We start from the raw sequence: 18717 nt of genomic DNA, 5'->3' as shown, positions 1-18717 counted from the left end.
GAGAAGTTTCTGCCCCTCTCTAGAAAGGGAGAGTAAAATAAAAAATAATAATAATAATAATAATAATAATTGAGAAGTCTTTGCCCCTCTCTATTAAGGGAGAGTGAAATAAAATAATAATAATAATAATAATAGAGAAGTTTTAGTCCCTCTCCGGAAAGGGAGAGTGAAATAAGGTTAGGAAGAATAAGAAGTCTTAAGAACTTTGAGAAGTTATGGGCCATACTGAGTCTAAAGAGAGAAGGCTCTTTATAGAAATAATAATATGTATGCTTGCAAAAAGAGGCATAAAAGCCTCTTCGGGACAGATTTCTAAATTTCTACATTTCGTACAAGAACAATGTCCCTGGTTCCCCGAAGAAGGAACTGTTAATTTGGAAACTTGGATGATGGTGGGGGCACAACTTAGAAAATATTACGCTCAAAAGGGGCCAGAAGGAATTCCTGTTGATGCGTTTGCTCTCTGGAATCTGATTAGAGATACCCTTGACCCCCAACCAGAGGAAATGAAGGCAACTTCCCCTGGAGAGCCTTCTCCTGGAGAGCCAGCTCCATCCCGATCCTTAGCTTCTGCCCCGCCGATAAAAAATGACAATGGCAATATTTTATCACCCCCAGATCAGGAAGGACTAGACGAGGCGGCTGCCACTTATCATAATGATGAACCTTGGGGCTTTCCTGTGAAAGTTTGCCCCAAAAGACCCCCTCCTCAAGTTCCACAAAAACCACCTGAGTACTTGGCTCGACCTCTCCCCCCTCCTCCTTCTTTTGAGAAACTAGTCCCATCCTCTAGAGTAAGAGCTGCTTTGAGGGAGGCTGCGTTAGACGGAGACTTAAATTTCTCACTGGCGTGTCCGGTTGAGATCGGAGAATTTGATGAGGATATTTACTGGGAGCCTCTTCCTTATAAACTACTGAAAGAATTAAAGATGGCTTGCACTGAGTACGGGTCTCAGGCTCCCTACACCACAGCTCTAATGGAGGTCATAGCTAGCAAGTGGATGATTCCATACGATTGGACCCAAGTGGCAAAGACCTGTCTTGCTGGGGGACAGTATCTTCTTTGGAAAGCTGAATACGAGGACTTGGTCCGTCGTCAAGTCAGCCTTAATAAAAAATTTAAGAAGGAGGAGATTACTATGGACATGTTGTTAGGAGAGGGAGACTATGTTACTACCAACAAACAAATGCTTATGGGAAAAGAGGCCCTATTGCAAGTAAGATCATGTGCAATAAAAGCGTGGAATTCCCTGCCAACCAATGCCAAGAAGGCCACCACTTTGAGCGAAATAAGACAGGGGCCTCAGGAGTCATATGAGGATTTTGTGGCTAGACTTTTACAGGCTGTTAAGCGTGTGATCACTAATGAGGAAGCTGCTAATATATTGACTAAACAGCTAGCCTTTGAGAATGCTAATGCTCCTTGCCAAACACTGTTGCGACCAATTCGAAAGTTTGGGTCACTAACAGACTACATTAAACAATGTGCTGACTTTACGCCAGCCTTCATGCAAGGAGTTGCCATGGCAGCCGCCTTAAAAGGGGAAAGCCCTCTTTATTGTATGCAAACTATGACTAAGAAAGGAAATAGAGCTGTGAGAGTAGATGGTGAAAATGCCTGCTTTTCTTGTGGACAACAGGGACACTTTAGTAGACAATGCCCCAATAAAGCCCCAAGGCAAGCTAGACAGCCAACACCTCAGATTTTCCAAAAAGTTCAGCCACAAGATATGAAAGGAGCTCCAAAGTCCTTATGTCCTCGTTGTCAAAAGGGTTTTCATTGGGCTAAAGAGTGCAGATCTAAGTTTCATAAGGACGGTCAGTTTCTGGGATCGCCTCAAGTAACATTACTGACGCCGAGCTCACGATGCCTCGGGCCGATCCCCGCAGCTAATCCTCCGGTTCAGGGAAACGGGCAGCGGGGCCTCCCCCAGGCCCCGACAATAATGGGGGCCAGCACTCTGAACACTTCAATTCCCTTCGTCCCGTCTCAAGCCTCCTTCGAGCCACTCCAGGGAGTGCAGGACTGGACCTCTGTTCCTCCACCACAACAATACTAACTCCAGATGTACCTGTCACTCTTATCCCAACGGGAATTAAGGGACCTCTGCCAGAAGGAGTTGTAGGGCTAATTTTAGGACGAAGTTCCCTTTCCATACAAGGTTTGTCAGTTATTCCTGGGGTAATTGATTCAGATTATGAGGGGGAAATAAAAGTCATGATTGACACCCCCACAAAAACTCATTTTATAACTAAGGGTCAGAGAATAGCTCAATTGTTACTGTTACCATATTATTCCGTAGGGAAAACAGTAACTTCAGCCCCGCGAGGTGAGGGTGGTTTTGGCTCTAGTGACATAGCCTTTTGGCTGCAGGAAATTACATCTAATAGACCTGTGAAGCAACTTATAGTGGAAGGGATAGCCATAGAAGGGCCCTTAGATACTGGAGCAGATGTCTCCTGCATTGCTGGAAAAGATTGGCCCTCTTCATGGCCAATACAAGTGACACCGAACACCTTAGTAGGAATTGGAAAGGCCCCACAGGCTGACAAGAGTAGCAAAATTCTCCATTGGTCAGATGGAGAAAACAATGCTGGAACTTTTCAACCTTATGTAATCCCAGCTATTCCAGTTACTCTATGGGGGAGAGATGTCCTGGCTCAAATGGGAGTGTTATTATTCAGCCCTGACGATAAGGTCACGGCTCAGATGTTAAAAACGAAATATAATCTTCAAAAGAGTTTGGGCAAAGCTGAACAAGAAGCTCGATTCTCAATTTTTTCACAACCTAATGAAGACAAAAGAGGATTTGGATATGAGTCTGACTGTGAGCTATCAAATTTGTCATAGGGGCCGCTGTTGAAAGGGCTGCAGACCCTATAACATGGAAGTCTGATATTCCAGTATGGGTAGAACAGTGGCCTCTTCCGTCTGAAAAATTGAAAGCAGCCCAAGAATTAGTTAAAACTCAGCTAGAGTTGGGACATATAGAAACTTCTAATAGTCCCTGGAACTCTCCTATTTTCGTTATCAAAAAGAAATCTGGAAAATGGAGATTATTACAAGATCTGAGAGCCATTAATGAGACCATGCAAGATATGGGGGCCCTACAACCGGGACTGCCTTCTCCCGTAGCAGTCCCAGTTCAGGCTGCGGTTGTGGTTATAGATTTGCAAGACTGTTTTTTCAACATCCCCTTAGACCCTAAGGACAGGCCCCGATTTGCCTTTAGCTTACCTTCAGAAAACTTGAGGAGACCTTATCAGAGATTTCAGTGGAAAGTGCTGCCGCAAGGAATGAAAAACAGCCCAACGTTGTGCCAAAAATTTGTTGATATGGCCTTAATGCAGGTCAGGCAAAAATATCCTTCTATTTATTTGATCCATTATATGGATGACTTATTCCTAGCACATCAAGATAGAAGTTATTTACAACAAGTATTACAAGAAACAGTCGAGGCTTTGACTCTTTACGGCCTACAAGTGGCACCCGAGAAGATACAGACTAATCCACCCATTAATTATTTGGGTCGAGTCATTCACACTGATTTAGTGACTCCCCAAAATATCCAATTACGAACAGATTCCTTAAAAACTTTAAATGACTTTCAAAAGCTCTTGGGGGATATAAATTGGATTCGGCCCTTTTTGAAACTCACAACGGCCGAGTTACAACCCCTGTTTGAAATGCTCAGGGGGAATAGTGACCCCACCTCAGAAAGAACTCTAACACCTGAAGGAACTTTAGCCCTACAAAAGGTAGAGGAGGCCTTAACACAACATCAATTACATCGAATAGATTATTCAATGCCTTGGAATCTTTTAGTCCTCTCTACGCCTGTCACTCCCACAGGCTGTTTGTGGCAACTAGGGCCTCTCGAATGGTTACACCTCCCTGCCACTCCTAAAAAGATTATTGTTTCTTATCCAGCCTTATGTGCTCTATTGATAGCTAAGGGGAGAAGAAGAAGCATAGAACTATTTGGTAAGGAACCTGTTAACATAGTAATTCCGTATACTAAAGATCAATGTGATTACCTATTTCAAACAGATGATGAATGGCAGATCTCTTTTGCAGGTTACTCAGGTGCTGTGTCTTTTCACCTTCCTAAACACCCCATATTACAATTTATTAAGAGACATCCTTTTATCTTTCCTACTAGATGTCAGAAGGGGCCCATAGCTGGGGCAACGTTGGTGTTCACCGATGGCTCCTCTAATGGGAGGGCAGCTTTGGTAATAGGGGACAGTTGTAAAACACAACAGACTAATGAAACCTCTGCTCAAAGGGCTGAGTTGGTTGCTGTAATTACAGCATTTAGAGAACTGTCTAATAAGGAATTCAATCTTTACTCTGATTCACAATACATAACTTGCCTGTTTCCTCAAATTGAGACCGCCACGATCCCTGTCTATAAGACTGCCATTTCGGCGCTGCTTTGTCAATTACAAAAATTAATTAGAGAACGTTCCCACCCCTTTTATGTGGGACATGTACGTGCACATTCAGGTCTTCCGGGGCCTATCCATAGGGGCAATGAAATAGCTGACCAGGCAACAAAGATAGTTGTTTGTTCAGCCATAGAGGAAGCCACCCAGGCTCATCAGTTGCACCACCAAAATGCTACAGCCCTTCGTTATCAATTTCAAATTTCTAGAGAAGCCGCGAGACAGATAGTGAGAAATTGCACTGCCTGTCCCGCTACTATGCCCAGCCTGCCCATGGGAGTAAATCCCCGAGGTCTTCGCTCTAATTGTCTGTGGCAGATGGATGTTACTCATTTTCCTCAATTTGGAAAGCTTTCCTTTGTACATGTGTGTGTAGACACTTTTTCTCACGTTATTATGGCTACTGCCAGAACAGGAGAAGCCTTTAAAGATGTGATTCAACACTTGTTTATCTGCTTTGCTTATATGGGACAGCCTTTAGAGCTAAAAACAGACAATGCACCTGCATATACCTCTAAGGCTTTTCGAGATTTCTGCAAAACCTTTCAAATTAAACATTGCACAGGCATTCCGTATAATCCTCAGGGTCAGGCCATTGTTGAGAGAGCCCATCGGACCCTGAAACAACAACTGGAAAAATTACAAGGAGGAGAGCTCAAATATAGCTCTCCCCATCATTTACTAAGTCATGCTTTATTTGTAATAAATTTTCTCAATTTAGATATTCACGGTGAGTCACCTATGATGAGACATTGGAATGATGATAAACAAAAAATTTTACCACAGGTTAAGTGGAAGGACTTGCTTACAGGACAGTGGAAAGGTCCTGATATTCTCTTAACTAGCGGTCGAGGATATGCTTGTATATTTCCACAGGACGCTTCCTCTCCTTTGTGGATTCCTGATCGTTTGATCCGGCATGTACAACAGGCGGTGCCGGACCCTTCCTCCGTTGAGAAGAACGGACAACAGCGCCCTGACGGAGAGGGATGAGGATCATCCTCCTGTGATGCAGATGCGGCGGCTTTCGCTCCGTGACGCACCCTATCAGCGTCCACCTCCTCGATCACCGCCGCCTCCACATCCGCGCTCTAAAGCCACTCGAGCTGCGCCTATTCCTACATGGGGTCAACTAAAACACCTTACCCAAGAGGCAGAACACTTAGTTCAGGTGCAGGGGGGTACAATCTCCCCCTCTACTCTGTTTCTAGCTATGTTAGCCTTGATTGCCTGTCAGGCAGGAAAAACCTCTGCCTCCCTTAACCAATATTGGGCTTATGTTCCTAAACCCCCTCTATTCCATCCAGTAACCTGGAAGGAAGGACAGATTCCTGTCACGAATAACCATCCTGAGTTATTAGGAGGTCTGTCTATATACCATGATAAATTTGACATTAACAAAGATTTTTCTTTTCAAGGTACCTCTAGCAGTCCCCCTATATGCTTTAATGTGCGCCCTGTAGGGCAGATGCCGGCTCCACTGCCAGTAACTAACATACCAGGCTGTATTGGAACCTCCATTAAGGGGCTACTTACAGACTCCCCTAACGGAATGTGGAGAAATTTATGGTCCCTGCAACTATTACTGCCTGGGGACATGGGCCCCAGGGCTCTGAACTCTACCATCCACCCTCCAGGATATCCTACTTGTCCTGGAAGGACTACATCCCCAGAGAGATTGCCTACTAATAGTGACTGGATGTCGGTTGACAAACGAACGGGCTTCCCAAAGTGGAGGGAGTGTATGTATTCATCGAAAACTGTGATAAAAATACCTTCTTTTCCCGGTGAGATATTTGATTGGAGCTGTCAGGACCCTTCGAAAGATTACAGAAATTATTTACGTGAAACTGGTAAATACCGGTGGTCAGATCGTTACATAGCTCCTGAACTGGCGGTGGATCGTTGGCATATGAATGGCTGGGTTCCCCCCATATTGTCGGCAGACTCTGGTGAGGTCCAGCCTCGCTTATGGCAGGCCGTAGCCGCTCTACACAACATTATCCTAAATAGGCCAGTGGGGTCCCAGTCCTATAAGGTTAAGGCATGTATTCCTGCCCCTTATGTTTTCCTAGCTGCGCCCACTCACAGTCGCGCAATGATTATTCTACCCACCACGGACGGTTCCATATATAACATTACCTGTACCAATTGTATTCTGACTAATTGTTTAAATCCTGATATAAACGTGGAAACTGTTATGATATTACAACAACCCCCCTATCTTATGTTACCCGTTCATTTGTCTGGACCTTGGTATGATGATGTTGGATTGCTTACTTTGAAACAGGCTACTGATCTTTTACAGCGCCCCCGCCGGTTTATCACGGCTTTAATATTGGGTATCTCAGCCTTGATTGCATTAGCAACCTCTCTCACTGTATCTGCTGTAGCGCTGACTAAACAAATACATACTGCCTCTTATGTAGACGATCTTTCTAAGAATACCACTCTTGCCCTAACTACCCAAGAAATAATAGACGAAAAACTGGAGGCAAAGGTAAATGCTCTGGAAGAGGCAATATTACAGATAGGACAAGAACTTACAAATTTGAAGGTTAGATTGGCCTTGCGTTGTCATGTGTCCTATAGATGGATCTGTGTGACTCCTCTTAAGGTAAATCAATCTCTACACTCTTGGGAAAAAATTAAAAATCATATCCAGGGAATATGGAACCATTCAGACTTTAGTCTAGACATTAGTGACTTACATAGACAAATTAATAATATTAATCAGGCTGAAGAATCCTTTTCTGCTTCTGAAGTGGCCACCAACTTTTTCACCTCTCTGACCTCTTTTGTAGGGGAGAAAAATTGGAGCTCCTTTATTGTTAATATTGCTGTCACCATTGGTGCTCTAATGATTTGTCTTTGCCTTTTTCCAGTCTTTCTCAAGTTAATATTCAACTCTATAAGTCGGGTTTCAGCAGAATTACATCTGTTGGCCTTAAAAAGTAAAAAAGGGGGAGATGCTGGGAGCCGTGGCTACATCATTTGATCGGCTGTTTGACAGGGTCCAGCCGATTAACGCCGAGGGGTGCAGGGCCGCCCCTTGGTGAAGAATAACCGGCCAGCCCCTCACACAGTTCTGAAACCTGTGCTGCTTCTAATTGCCCTTCATTCCTCTTCCTATCTTAACCTCCAGTTTTCACTCCTTTGGGTGGCTGCTTGGGAGGCACTACCTCCTGGGAAAATTAGATATAGTAAGAGAATGTGACCACCTGCAGGTAACTTTCAAGATATTTTTCAGTTAATTAATGGATGAGCACACAGTCCCATTTGAGACAATCAGAAAGGAATCCTGCCCAGATAAGATGTCGAATTAGGTTTATGGCCTCCATCTGGTTAATGTTTCCTTCTCCCTCCAGTTCTTTGTCTAAATATACATATGCATCGTCCTTCTAAGTTTGCTGGTTAATTGGATGATCAAGAAGTATCTATATATTATTCTTGACCTTCTGCTTTCTGTTAAAATGTTATAGAGGTTTTCTCCTAAAAGCAATAAATAATAAATAATTGGTGAGTAGAAGGGCCGAGGGGTGCAAGAATGCCCCTCGGTGAAGGATGGCCGGCCAACACCCCCGATATTTTCTGAATTATATGCATGCTTTCTATCAAGGTTATGTGTATACTTATTTCTCTTTTTTATTCTTGGAGATATATAGTTTAGTTTAGCTTTTCAGCCCTTTACTTTACTAACAATATGATACTTTCTCCGGCAGTGTACTTAAGGGACCGTTAGCTCTACAATCTAAAAGACAAAGGAATGCTTCCACCGCCTAAAGGGCGCGAAAAAGTAAAGATGTTTAACTGCCCGCTGAGAATGCAGATAGCCCTGGGGATAAGACACCCTGGAGTCGCCTTTTGTTCCCATTAACCATCTACACTAATGACGTAAATGATTGAGGGAGGCAGGGATGGCTCCACCAGGATGTAACCAGACAGACTGCTGTCCTGTCCGGAGGCCTGGACCTTCTCTCTTTGATTTAACTTTACCGTGAATTACAACAGATGCCTAGGTACCTATCTCCTTTAGTTTAGAGACAACAAACACTAGTTAATTGCAGAGAAGACGATCATTAACCTTATGCTCTATAGAATGGAATGCTAATAAATATTCTTGTGCTCGTTTCTTACTTCCTTATCTCTCTGAGAATATTTGTAATACTATTTCTGTACTAATCCTGAAAAATATATAAACGACACTTGTGCACAGTAAAGTCGGACTTGCTAACACCAACCCAAGTCTCACGTCCCCTTTACTTTCCCCCTCCCTCATCGCGCCGACGCCGTCCATCCCTCAGGAACCTGGACTCCGCCGGGGCGGGACCCCGGCAAGTGGCGCCCGAACAGGGACCTGAAGGGTAAGTTCCCCCCACTTCTCGGGACGGATAGGATCCTACCCAGGGCTGGAAAGAAGAGCCCCCTTTAGCCCCTCTCTGCCAAAGGGAGAGTGAGGAAAGGACAGAAGGGTAGTAGGTGTTAAGAACTTTGAGAAGTTTTTGGCCCTCTCTAGAAAGGGAGAGTGAAATAAAAAATAATAATAATAATAATAATAATAATAATTGAGAAGTTTTTGCCCCTCTCTGGAAAGGGAGAGTGAAATAAAAAAAATAAATAATAATAATAATAATAATAATAATAATTGAGAAGTTTTGCCCCTCTCTAGAAAGTGAGAGTGAAATAAAAATAATAATAATAATAATAATAATAATTGAGAAGTTTCTGCCCCTCTCTAGAAAGGGAGAGTGAAATAAATAATAATAATAATAATAATAATAATAATAATTGAGAAGTTTTTGCCCCTCTCTAGAAAGGGAGAGTGAAATAATAATAATAATAATAATAATAATAATAATAATAATTGAGAAGTTTCTGCCCCTCACTAGAAAGGGAGAGTGAAAAATAATAATAATAATAATAATAATAATAATAATAATAATAATTGAGAAGTTTCTGCCCCTCTCTAGAAAGGGAGAGTAAAATAAAAAAATAATAATAATAATAATAATAATTGAGAAGTCTTTGCCCCTCTCTATTAAGGGAGAGTGAAATAAAATAATAATAATAATAATAATAGAGAAGTTTTAGTCCCTCTCCGGAAAGGGAGAGTGAAATAAGGTTAGGAAGAATAAGAAGTCTTAAGAACTTTGAGAAGTTATGGGCCATACTGAGTCTAAAGAGAGAAGGCTCTTTATAGAAATAATAATATGTATGCTTGCAAAAAGAGGCATAAAAGCCTCTTCGGGACAGATTTCTAAATTTCTACATTTCGTACAAGAACAATGTCCCTGGTTCCCCGAAGAAGGAACTGTTAATTTGGAAACTTGGATGATGGTGGGGGCACAACTTAGAAAATATTACGCTCAAAAGGGGCCAGAAGGAATTCCTGTTGATGCGTTTGCTCTCTGGAATCTGATTAGAGATACCCTTGACCCCCAACCAGAGGAAATGAAGGCAACTTCCCCTGGAGAGCCTTCTCCTGGAGAGCCAGCTCCATCCCGATCCTTAGCTTCTGCCCCGCCGATAAAAAATGACAATGGCAATATTTTATCACCCCCAGATCAGGAAGGACTAGACGAGGCGGCTGCCACTTATCATAATGATGAACCTTGGGGCTTTCCTGTGAAAGTTTGCCCCAAAAGACCCCCTCCTCAAGTTCCACAAAAACCACCTGAGTACTTGGCTCGACCTCTCCCCCCTCCTCCTTCTTTTGAGAAACTAGTCCCATCCTCTAGAGTAAGAGCTGCTTTGAGGGAGGCTGCGTTAGACGGAGACTTAAATTTCTCACTGGCGTGTCCGGTTGAGATCGGAGAATTTGATGAGGATATTTACTGGGAGCCTCTTCCTTATAAACTACTGAAAGAATTAAAGATGGCTTGCACTGAGTACGGGTCTCAGGCTCCCTACACCACAGCTCTAATGGAGGTCATAGCTAGCAAGTGGATGATTCCATACGATTGGACCCAAGTGGCAAAGACCTGTCTTGCTGGGGGACAGTATCTTCTTTGGAAAGCTGAATACGAGGACTTGGTCCGTCGTCAAGTCAGCCTTAATAAAAAATTTAAGAAGGAGGAGATTACTATGGACATGTTGTTAGGAGAGGGAGACTATGTTACTACCAACAAACAAATGCTTATGGGAAAAGAGGCCCTATTGCAAGTAAGATCATGTGCAATAAAAGCGTGGAATTCCCTGCCAACCAATGCCAAGAAGGCCACCACTTTGAGCGAAATAAGACAGGGGCCTCAGGAGTCATATGAGGATTTTGTGGCTAGACTTTTACAGGCTGTTAAGCGTGTGATCACTAATGAGGAAGCTGCTAATATATTGACTAAACAGCTAGCCTTTGAGAATGCTAATGCTCCTTGCCAAACACTGTTGCGACCAATTCGAAAGTTTGGGTCACTAACAGACTACATTAAACAATGTGCTGACTTTACGCCAGCCTTCATGCAAGGAGTTGCCATGGCAGCCGCCTTAAAAGGGGAAAGCCCTCTTTATTGTATGCAAACTATGACTAAGAAAGGAAATAGAGCTGTGAGAGTAGATGGTGAAAATGCCTGCTTTTCTTGTGGACAACAGGGACACTTTAGTAGACAATGCCCCAATAAAGCCCCAAGGCAAGCTAGACAGCCAACACCTCAGATTTTCCAAAAAGTTCAGCCACAAGATATGAAAGGAGCTCCAAAGTCCTTATGTCCTCGTTGTCAAAAGGGTTTTCATTGGGCTAAAGAGTGCAGATCTAAGTTTCATAAGGACGGTCAGTTTCTGGGATCGCCTCAAGTAACATTACTGACGCCGAGCTCACGATGCCTCGGGCCGATCCCCGCAGCTAATCCTCCGGTTCAGGGAAACGGGCAGCGGGGCCTCCCCCAGGCCCCGACAATAATGGGGGCCAGCACTCTGAACACTTCAATTCCCTTCGTCCCGTCTCAAGCCTCCTTCGAGCCACTCCAGGGAGTGCAGGACTGGACCTCTGTTCCTCCACCACAACAATACTAACTCCAGATGTACCTGTCACTCTTATCCCAACGGGAATTAAGGGACCTCTGCCAGAAGGAGTTGTAGGGCTAATTTTAGGACGAAGTTCCCTTTCCATACAAGGTTTGTCAGTTATTCCTGGGGTAATTGATTCAGATTATGAGGGGGAAATAAAAGTCATGATTGACACCCCCACAAAAACTCATTTTATAACTAAGGGTCAGAGAATAGCTCAATTGTTACTGTTACCATATTATTCCGTAGGGAAAACAGTAACTTCAGCCCCGCGAGGTGAGGGTGGTTTTGGCTCTAGTGACATAGCCTTTTGGCTGCAGGAAATTACATCTAATAGACCTGTGAAGCAACTTATAGTGGAAGGGATAGCCATAGAAGGGCCCTTAGATACTGGAGCAGATGTCTCCTGCATTGCTGGAAAAGATTGGCCCTCTTCATGGCCAATACAAGTGACACCGAACACCTTAGTAGGAATTGGAAAGGCCCCACAGGCTGACAAGAGTAGCAAAATTCTCCATTGGTCAGATGGAGAAAACAATGCTGGAACTTTTCAACCTTATGTAATCCCAGCTATTCCAGTTACTCTATGGGGGAGAGATGTCCTGGCTCAAATGGGAGTGTTATTATTCAGCCCTGACGATAAGGTCACGGCTCAGATGTTAAAAACGAAATATAATCTTCAAAAGAGTTTGGGCAAAGCTGAACAAGAAGCTCGATTCTCAATTTTTTCACAACCTAATGAAGACAAAAGAGGATTTGGATATGAGTCTGACTGTGAGCTATCAAATTTGTCATAGGGGCCGCTGTTGAAAGGGCTGCAGACCCTATAACATGGAAGTCTGATATTCCAGTATGGGTAGAACAGTGGCCTCTTCCGTCTGAAAAATTGAAAGCAGCCCAAGAATTAGTTAAAACTCAGCTAGAGTTGGGACATATAGAAACTTCTAATAGTCCCTGGAACTCTCCTATTTTCGTTATCAAAAAGAAATCTGGAAAATGGAGATTATTACAAGATCTGAGAGCCATTAATGAGACCATGCAAGATATGGGGGCCCTACAACCGGGACTGCCTTCTCCCGTAGCAGTCCCAGTTCAGGCTGCGGTTGTGGTTATAGATTTGCAAGACTGTTTTTTCAACATCCCCTTAGACCCTAAGGACAGGCCCCGATTTGCCTTTAGCTTACCTTCAGAAAACTTGAGGAGACCTTATCAGAGATTTCAGTGGAAAGTGCTGCCGCAAGGAATGAAAAACAGCCCAACGTTGTGCCAAAAATTTGTTGATATGGCCTTAATGCAGGTCAGGCAAAAATATCCTTCTATTTATTTGATCCATTATATGGATGACTTATTCCTAGCACATCAAGATAGAAGTTATTTACAACAAGTATTACAAGAAACAGTCGAGGCTTTGACTCTTTACGGCCTACAAGTGGCACCCGAGAAGATACAGACTAATCCACCCATTAATTATTTGGGTCGAGTCATTCACACTGATTTAGTGACTCCCCAAAATATCCAATTACGAACAGATTCCTTAAAAACTTTAAATGACTTTCAAAAGCTCTTGGGGGATATAAATTGGATTCGGCCCTTTTTGAAACTCACAACGGCCGAGTTACAACCCCTGTTTGAAATGCTCAGGGGGAATAGTGACCCCACCTCAGAAAGAACTCTAACACCTGAAGGAACTTTAGCCCTACAAAAGGTAGAGGAGGCCTTAACACAACATCAATTACATCGAATAGATTATTCAATGCCTTGGAATCTTTTAGTCCTCTCTACGCCTGTCACTCCCACAGGCTGTTTGTGGCAACTAGGGCCTCTCGAATGGTTACACCTCCCTGCCACTCCTAAAAAGATTATTGTTTCTTATCCAGCCTTATGTGCTCTATTGATAGCTAAGGGGAGAAGAAGAAGCATAGAACTATTTGGTAAGGAACCTGTTAACATAGTAATTCCGTATACTAAAGATCAATGTGATTACCTATTTCAAACAGATGATGAATGGCAGATCTCTTTTGCAGGTTACTCAGGTGCTGTGTCTTTTCACCTTCCTAAACACCCCATATTACAATTTATTAAGAGACATCCTTTTATCTTTCCTACTAGATGTCAGAAGGGGCCCATAGCTGGGGCAACGTTGGTGTTCACCGATGGCTCCTCTAATGGGAGGGCAGCTTTGGTAATAGGGGACAGTTGTAAAACACAACAGACTAATGAAACCTCTGCTCAAAGGGCTGAGTTGGTTGCTGTAATTACAGCATTTAGAGAACTGTCTAATAAGGAATTCAATCTTTACTCTGATTCACAATACATAACTTGCCTGTTTCCTCAAATTGAGACCGCCACGATCCCTGTCTATAAGACTGCCATTTCGGCGCTGCTTTGTCAATTACAAAAATTAATTAGAGAACGTTCCCACCCCTTTTATGTGGGACATGTACGTGCACATTCAGGTCTTCCGGGGCCTATCCATAGGGGCAATGAAATAGCTGACCAGGCAACAAAGATAGTTGTTTGTTCAGCCATAGAGGAAGCCACCCAGGCTCATCAGTTGCACCACCAAAATGCTACAGCCCTTCGTTATCAATTTCAAATTTCTAGAGAAGCCGCGAGACAGATAGTGAGAAATTGCACTGCCTGTCCCGCTACTATGCCCAGCCTGCCCATGGGAGTAAATCCCCGAGGTCTTCGCTCTAATTGTCTGTGGCAGATGGATGTTACTCATTTTCCTCAATTTGGAAAGCTTTCCTTTGTACATGTGTGTGTAGACACTTTTTCTCACGTTATTATGGCTACTGCCAGAACAGGAGAAGCCTTTAAAGATGTGATTCAACACTTGTTTATCTGCTTTGCTTATATGGGACAGCCTTTAGAGCTAAAAACAGACAATGCACCTGCATATACCTCTAAGGCTTTTCGAGATTTCTGCAAAACCTTTCAAATTAAACATTGCACAGGCATTCCGTATAATCCTCAGGGTCAGGCCATTGTTGAGAGAGCCCATCGGACCCTGAAACAACAACTGGAAAAATTACAAGGAGGAGAGCTCAAATATAGCTCTCCCCATCATTTACTAAGTCATGCTTTATTTGTAATAAATTTTCTCAATTTAGATATTCACGGTGAGTCACCTATGATGAGACATTGGAATGATGATAAACAAAAAATTTTACCACAGGTTAAGTGGAAGGACTTGCTTACAGGACAGTGGAAAGGTCCTGATATTCTCTTAACTAGCGGTCGAGGATATGCTTGTATATTTCCACAGGACGCTTCCTCTCCTTTGTGGATTCCTGATCGTTTGATCCGGCATGTACAACAGGCGGTGCCGGACCCTTCCTCCGTTGAGAAGAACGGACAACAGCGCCCTGACGGAGAGGGATGAGGATCATCCTCCTGTGATGCAGATGCGGCGGCTTTCGCTCCGTGACGCACCCTATCAGCGTCCACCTCCTCGATCACCGCCGCCTCCACATCCGCGCTCTAAAGCCACTCGAGCTGCGCCTATTCCTACATGGGGTCAACTAAAACACCTTACCCAAGAGGCAGAACACTTAGTTCAGGTGCAGGGGGGTACAATCTCCCCCTCTACTCTGTTTCTAGCTATGTTAGCCTTGATTGCCTGTCAGGCAGGAAAAACCTCTGCCTCCCTTAACCAATATTGGGCTTATGTTCCTAAACCCCCTCTATTCCATCCAGTAACCTGGAAGGAAGGACAGATTCCTGTCACGAATAACCATCCTGAGTTATTAGGAGGTCTGTCTATATACCATGATAAATTTGACATTAACAAAGATTTTTCTTTTCAAGGTACCTCTAGCAGTCCCCCTATATGCTTTAATGTGCGCCCTGTAGGGCAGATGCCGGCTCCACTGCCAGTAACTAACATACCAGGCTGTATTGGAACCTCCATTAAGGGGCTACTTACAGACTCCCCTAACGGAATGTGGAGAAATTTATGGTCCCTGCAACTATTACTGCCTGGGGACATGGGCCCCAGGGCTCTGAACTCTACCATCCACCCTCCAGGATATCCTACTTGTCCTGGAAGGACTACATCCCCAGAGAGATTGCCTACTAATAGTGACTGGATGTCGGTTGACAAACGAACGGGCTTCCCAAAGTGGAGGGAGTGTATGTATTCATCGAAAACTGTGATAAAAATACCTTCTTTTCCCGGTGAGATATTTGATTGGAGCTGTCAGGACCCTTCGAAAGATTACAGAAATTATTTACGTGAAACTGGTAAATACCGGTGGTCAGATCGTTACATAGCTCCTGAACTGGCGGTGGATCGTTGGCATATGAATGGCTGGGTTCCCCCCATATTGTCGGCAGACTCTGGTGAGGTCCAGCCTCGCTTATGGCAGGCCGTAGCCGCTCTACACAACATTATCCTAAATAGGCCAGTGGGGTCCCAGTCCTATAAGGTTAAGGCATGTATTCCTGCCCCTTATGTTTTCCTAGCTGCGCCCACTCACAGTCGCGCAATGATTATTCTACCCACCACGGACGGTTCCATATATAACATTACCTGTACCAATTGTATTCTGACTAATTGTTTAAATCCTGATATAAACGTGGAAACTGTTATGATATTACAACAACCCCCCTATCTTATGTTACCCGTTCATTTGTCTGGACCTTGGTATGATGATGTTGGATTGCTTACTTTGAAACAGGCTACTGATCTTTTACAGCGCCCCCGCCGGTTTATCACGGCTTTAATATTGGGTATCTCAGCCTTGATTGCATTAGCAACCTCTCTCACTGTATCTGCTGTAGCGCTGACTAAACAAATACATACTGCCTCTTATGTAGACGATCTTTCTAAGAATACCACTCTTGCCCTAACTACCCAAGAAATAATAGACGAAAAACTGGAGGCAAAGGTAAATGCTCTGGAAGAGGCAATATTACAGATAGGACAAGAACTTACAAATTTGAAGGTTAGATTGGCCTTGCGTTGTCATGTGTCCTATAGATGGATCTGTGTGACTCCTCTTAAGGTAAATCAATCTCTACACTCTTGGGAAAAAATTAAAAATCATATCCAGGGAATATGGAACCATTCAGACTTTAGTCTAGACATTAGTGACTTACATAGACAAATTAATAATATTAATCAGGCTGAAGAATCCTTTTCTGCTTCTGAAGTGGCCACCAACTTTTTCACCTCTCTGACCTCTTTTGTAGGGGAGAAAAATTGGAGCTCCTTTATTGTTAATATTGCTGTCACCATTGGTGCTCTAATGATTTGTCTTTGCCTTTTTCCAGTCTTTCTCAAGTTAATATTCAACTCTATAAGTCGGGTTTCAGCAGAATTACATCTGTTGGCCTTAAAAAGTAAAAAAGGGGGAGATGCTGGGAGCCGTGGCTACATCATTTGATCGGCTGTTTGACAGGGTCCAGCCGATTAACGCCGAGGGGTGCAGGGCCGCCCCTTGGTGAAGAATAACCGGCCAGCCCCTCACACAGTTCTGAAACCTGTGCTGCTTCTAATTGCCCTTCATTCCTCTTCCTATCTTAACCTCCAGTTTTCACTCCTTTGGGTGGCTGCTTGGGAGGCACTACCTCCTGGGAAAATTAGATATAGTAAGAGAATGTGACCACCTGCAGGTAACTTTCAAGATATTTTTCAGTTAATTAATGGATGAGCACACAGTCCCATTTGAGACAATCAGAAAGGAATCCTGCCCAGATAAGATGTCGAATTAGGTTTATGGCCTCCATCTGGTTAATGTTTCCTTCTCCCTCCAGTTCTTTGTCTAAATATACATATGCATCGTCCTTCTAAGTTTGCTGGTTAATTGGATGATCAAGAAGTATCTATATATTATTCTTGACCTTCTGCTTTCTGTTAAAATGTTATAGAGGTTTTCTCCTAAAAGCAATAAATAATAAATAATTGGTGAGTAGAAGGGCCGAGGGGTGCAAGAATGCCCCTCGGTGAAGGATGGCCGGCCAACACCCCCGATATTTTCTGAATTATATGCATGCTTTCTATCAAGGTTATGTGTATACTTATTTCTCTTTTTTATTCTTGGAGATATATAGTTTAGTTTAGCTTTTCAGCCCTTTACTTTACTAACAATATGATACTTTCTCCGGCAGTGTACTTAAGGGACCGTTAGCTCTACAATCTAAAAGACAAAGGAATGCTTCCACCGCCTAAAGGGCGCGAAAAAGTAAAGATGTTTAACTGCCCGCTGAGAATGCAGATAGCCCTGGGGATAAGACACCCTGGAGTCGCCTTTTGTTCCCATTAACCATCTACACTAATGACGTAAATGATTGAGGGAGGCAGGGATGGCTCCACCAGGATGTAACCAGACAGACTGCTGTCCTGTCCGGAGGCCTGGACCTTCTCTCTTTGATTTAACTTTACCGTGAATTACAACAGATGCCTAGGTACCTATCTCCTTTAGTTTAGAGACAACAAACACTAGTTAATTGCAGAGAAGACGATCATTAACCTTATGCTCTATAGAATGGAATGCTAATAAATATTCTTGTGCTCGTTTCTTACTTCCTTATCTCTCTGAGAATATTTGTAATACTATTTCTGTACTAATCCTGAAAAATATATAAACGACACTTGTGCACAGTAAAGTCGGACTTGCTAACACCAACCCAAGTCTCACGTCCCCTTTACTTTCCCCCTCCCTCATCGCGCCGACGCCGTCCATCCCTCAGGAACCTGGACTCCGCCGGGGCGGGACCCCGGCAAGTGGCGCCCGAACAGGGACCTGAAGGGTAAGTTCCCCCCACTTCTCGGGACGGATAGGATCCTACCCAGGGCTGGAAAGAAGAGCCCCCTTTAGCCCCTCTCTGCCAAAGGGAGAGTGAGGAAAGGACAGAAGGGTAGTAGGTGTTAAGAACTTTGAGAAGTTTTTGGCCCTCTCTAGAAAGGGAGAGTGAAATAAAAAATAATAATAATAATAATAATAATAATAATTGAGAAGTTTTTGCCCCTCTCTGGAAAGGGAGAGTGAAATAAAAAAAATAAATAATAATAATAATAATAATAATAATAATTGAGAAGTTTTGCCCCTCTCTAGAAAGTGAGAGTGAAATAAAAATAATAATAATAATAATAATAATAATTGAGAAGTTTCTGCCCCTCTCTAGAAAGGGAGAGTGAAATAAATAATAATAATAATAATAATAATAATAATAATTGAGAAGTTTTTGCCCCTCTCTAGAAAGGGAGAGTGAAAAATAATAATAATAATAATAATAATAATAATAATAATTGAGAAGTTT

The 18717-nt window shown here is 43.2% G+C and overlaps 2 protein-coding genes across 2 annotated transcripts; both read left to right on the top strand.

Annotated features, from left to right (window-relative positions):
• Positions 1–389: 389 nt before the first annotated feature.
• LOC139077067 (endogenous retrovirus group K member 5 Gag polyprotein-like) lies at positions 390–2060 on the top strand. Its single transcript, XM_070582941.1, has one exon. It carries the CDS (start codon positions 390–392, stop codon positions 2058–2060), a length of 1671 nt encoding a protein of 556 aa, XP_070439042.1.
• Positions 2061–9783: 7723 nt separating this feature from the next.
• LOC139077066 (endogenous retrovirus group K member 5 Gag polyprotein-like) lies at positions 9784–11454 on the top strand. The gene has a single exon (XM_070582940.1). The coding sequence runs from the start codon at positions 9784–9786 to the stop codon at positions 11452–11454; it is 1671 nt and encodes a 556-aa protein (XP_070439041.1).
• The last annotated feature ends 7263 nt before the right edge of the window (positions 11455–18717 follow it).

This window comes from Equus przewalskii, chromosome 18 (genome assembly GCF_037783145.1).
Source record: "Equus przewalskii isolate Varuska chromosome 18, EquPr2, whole genome shotgun sequence".
Classification (NCBI taxonomy): domain Eukaryota; kingdom Metazoa; phylum Chordata; class Mammalia; order Perissodactyla; family Equidae; genus Equus; species Equus przewalskii.
The sequence above is the reverse complement of the archived record's forward strand: the minus strand, read 5'-3'. Positions and strand labels throughout refer to the sequence as shown.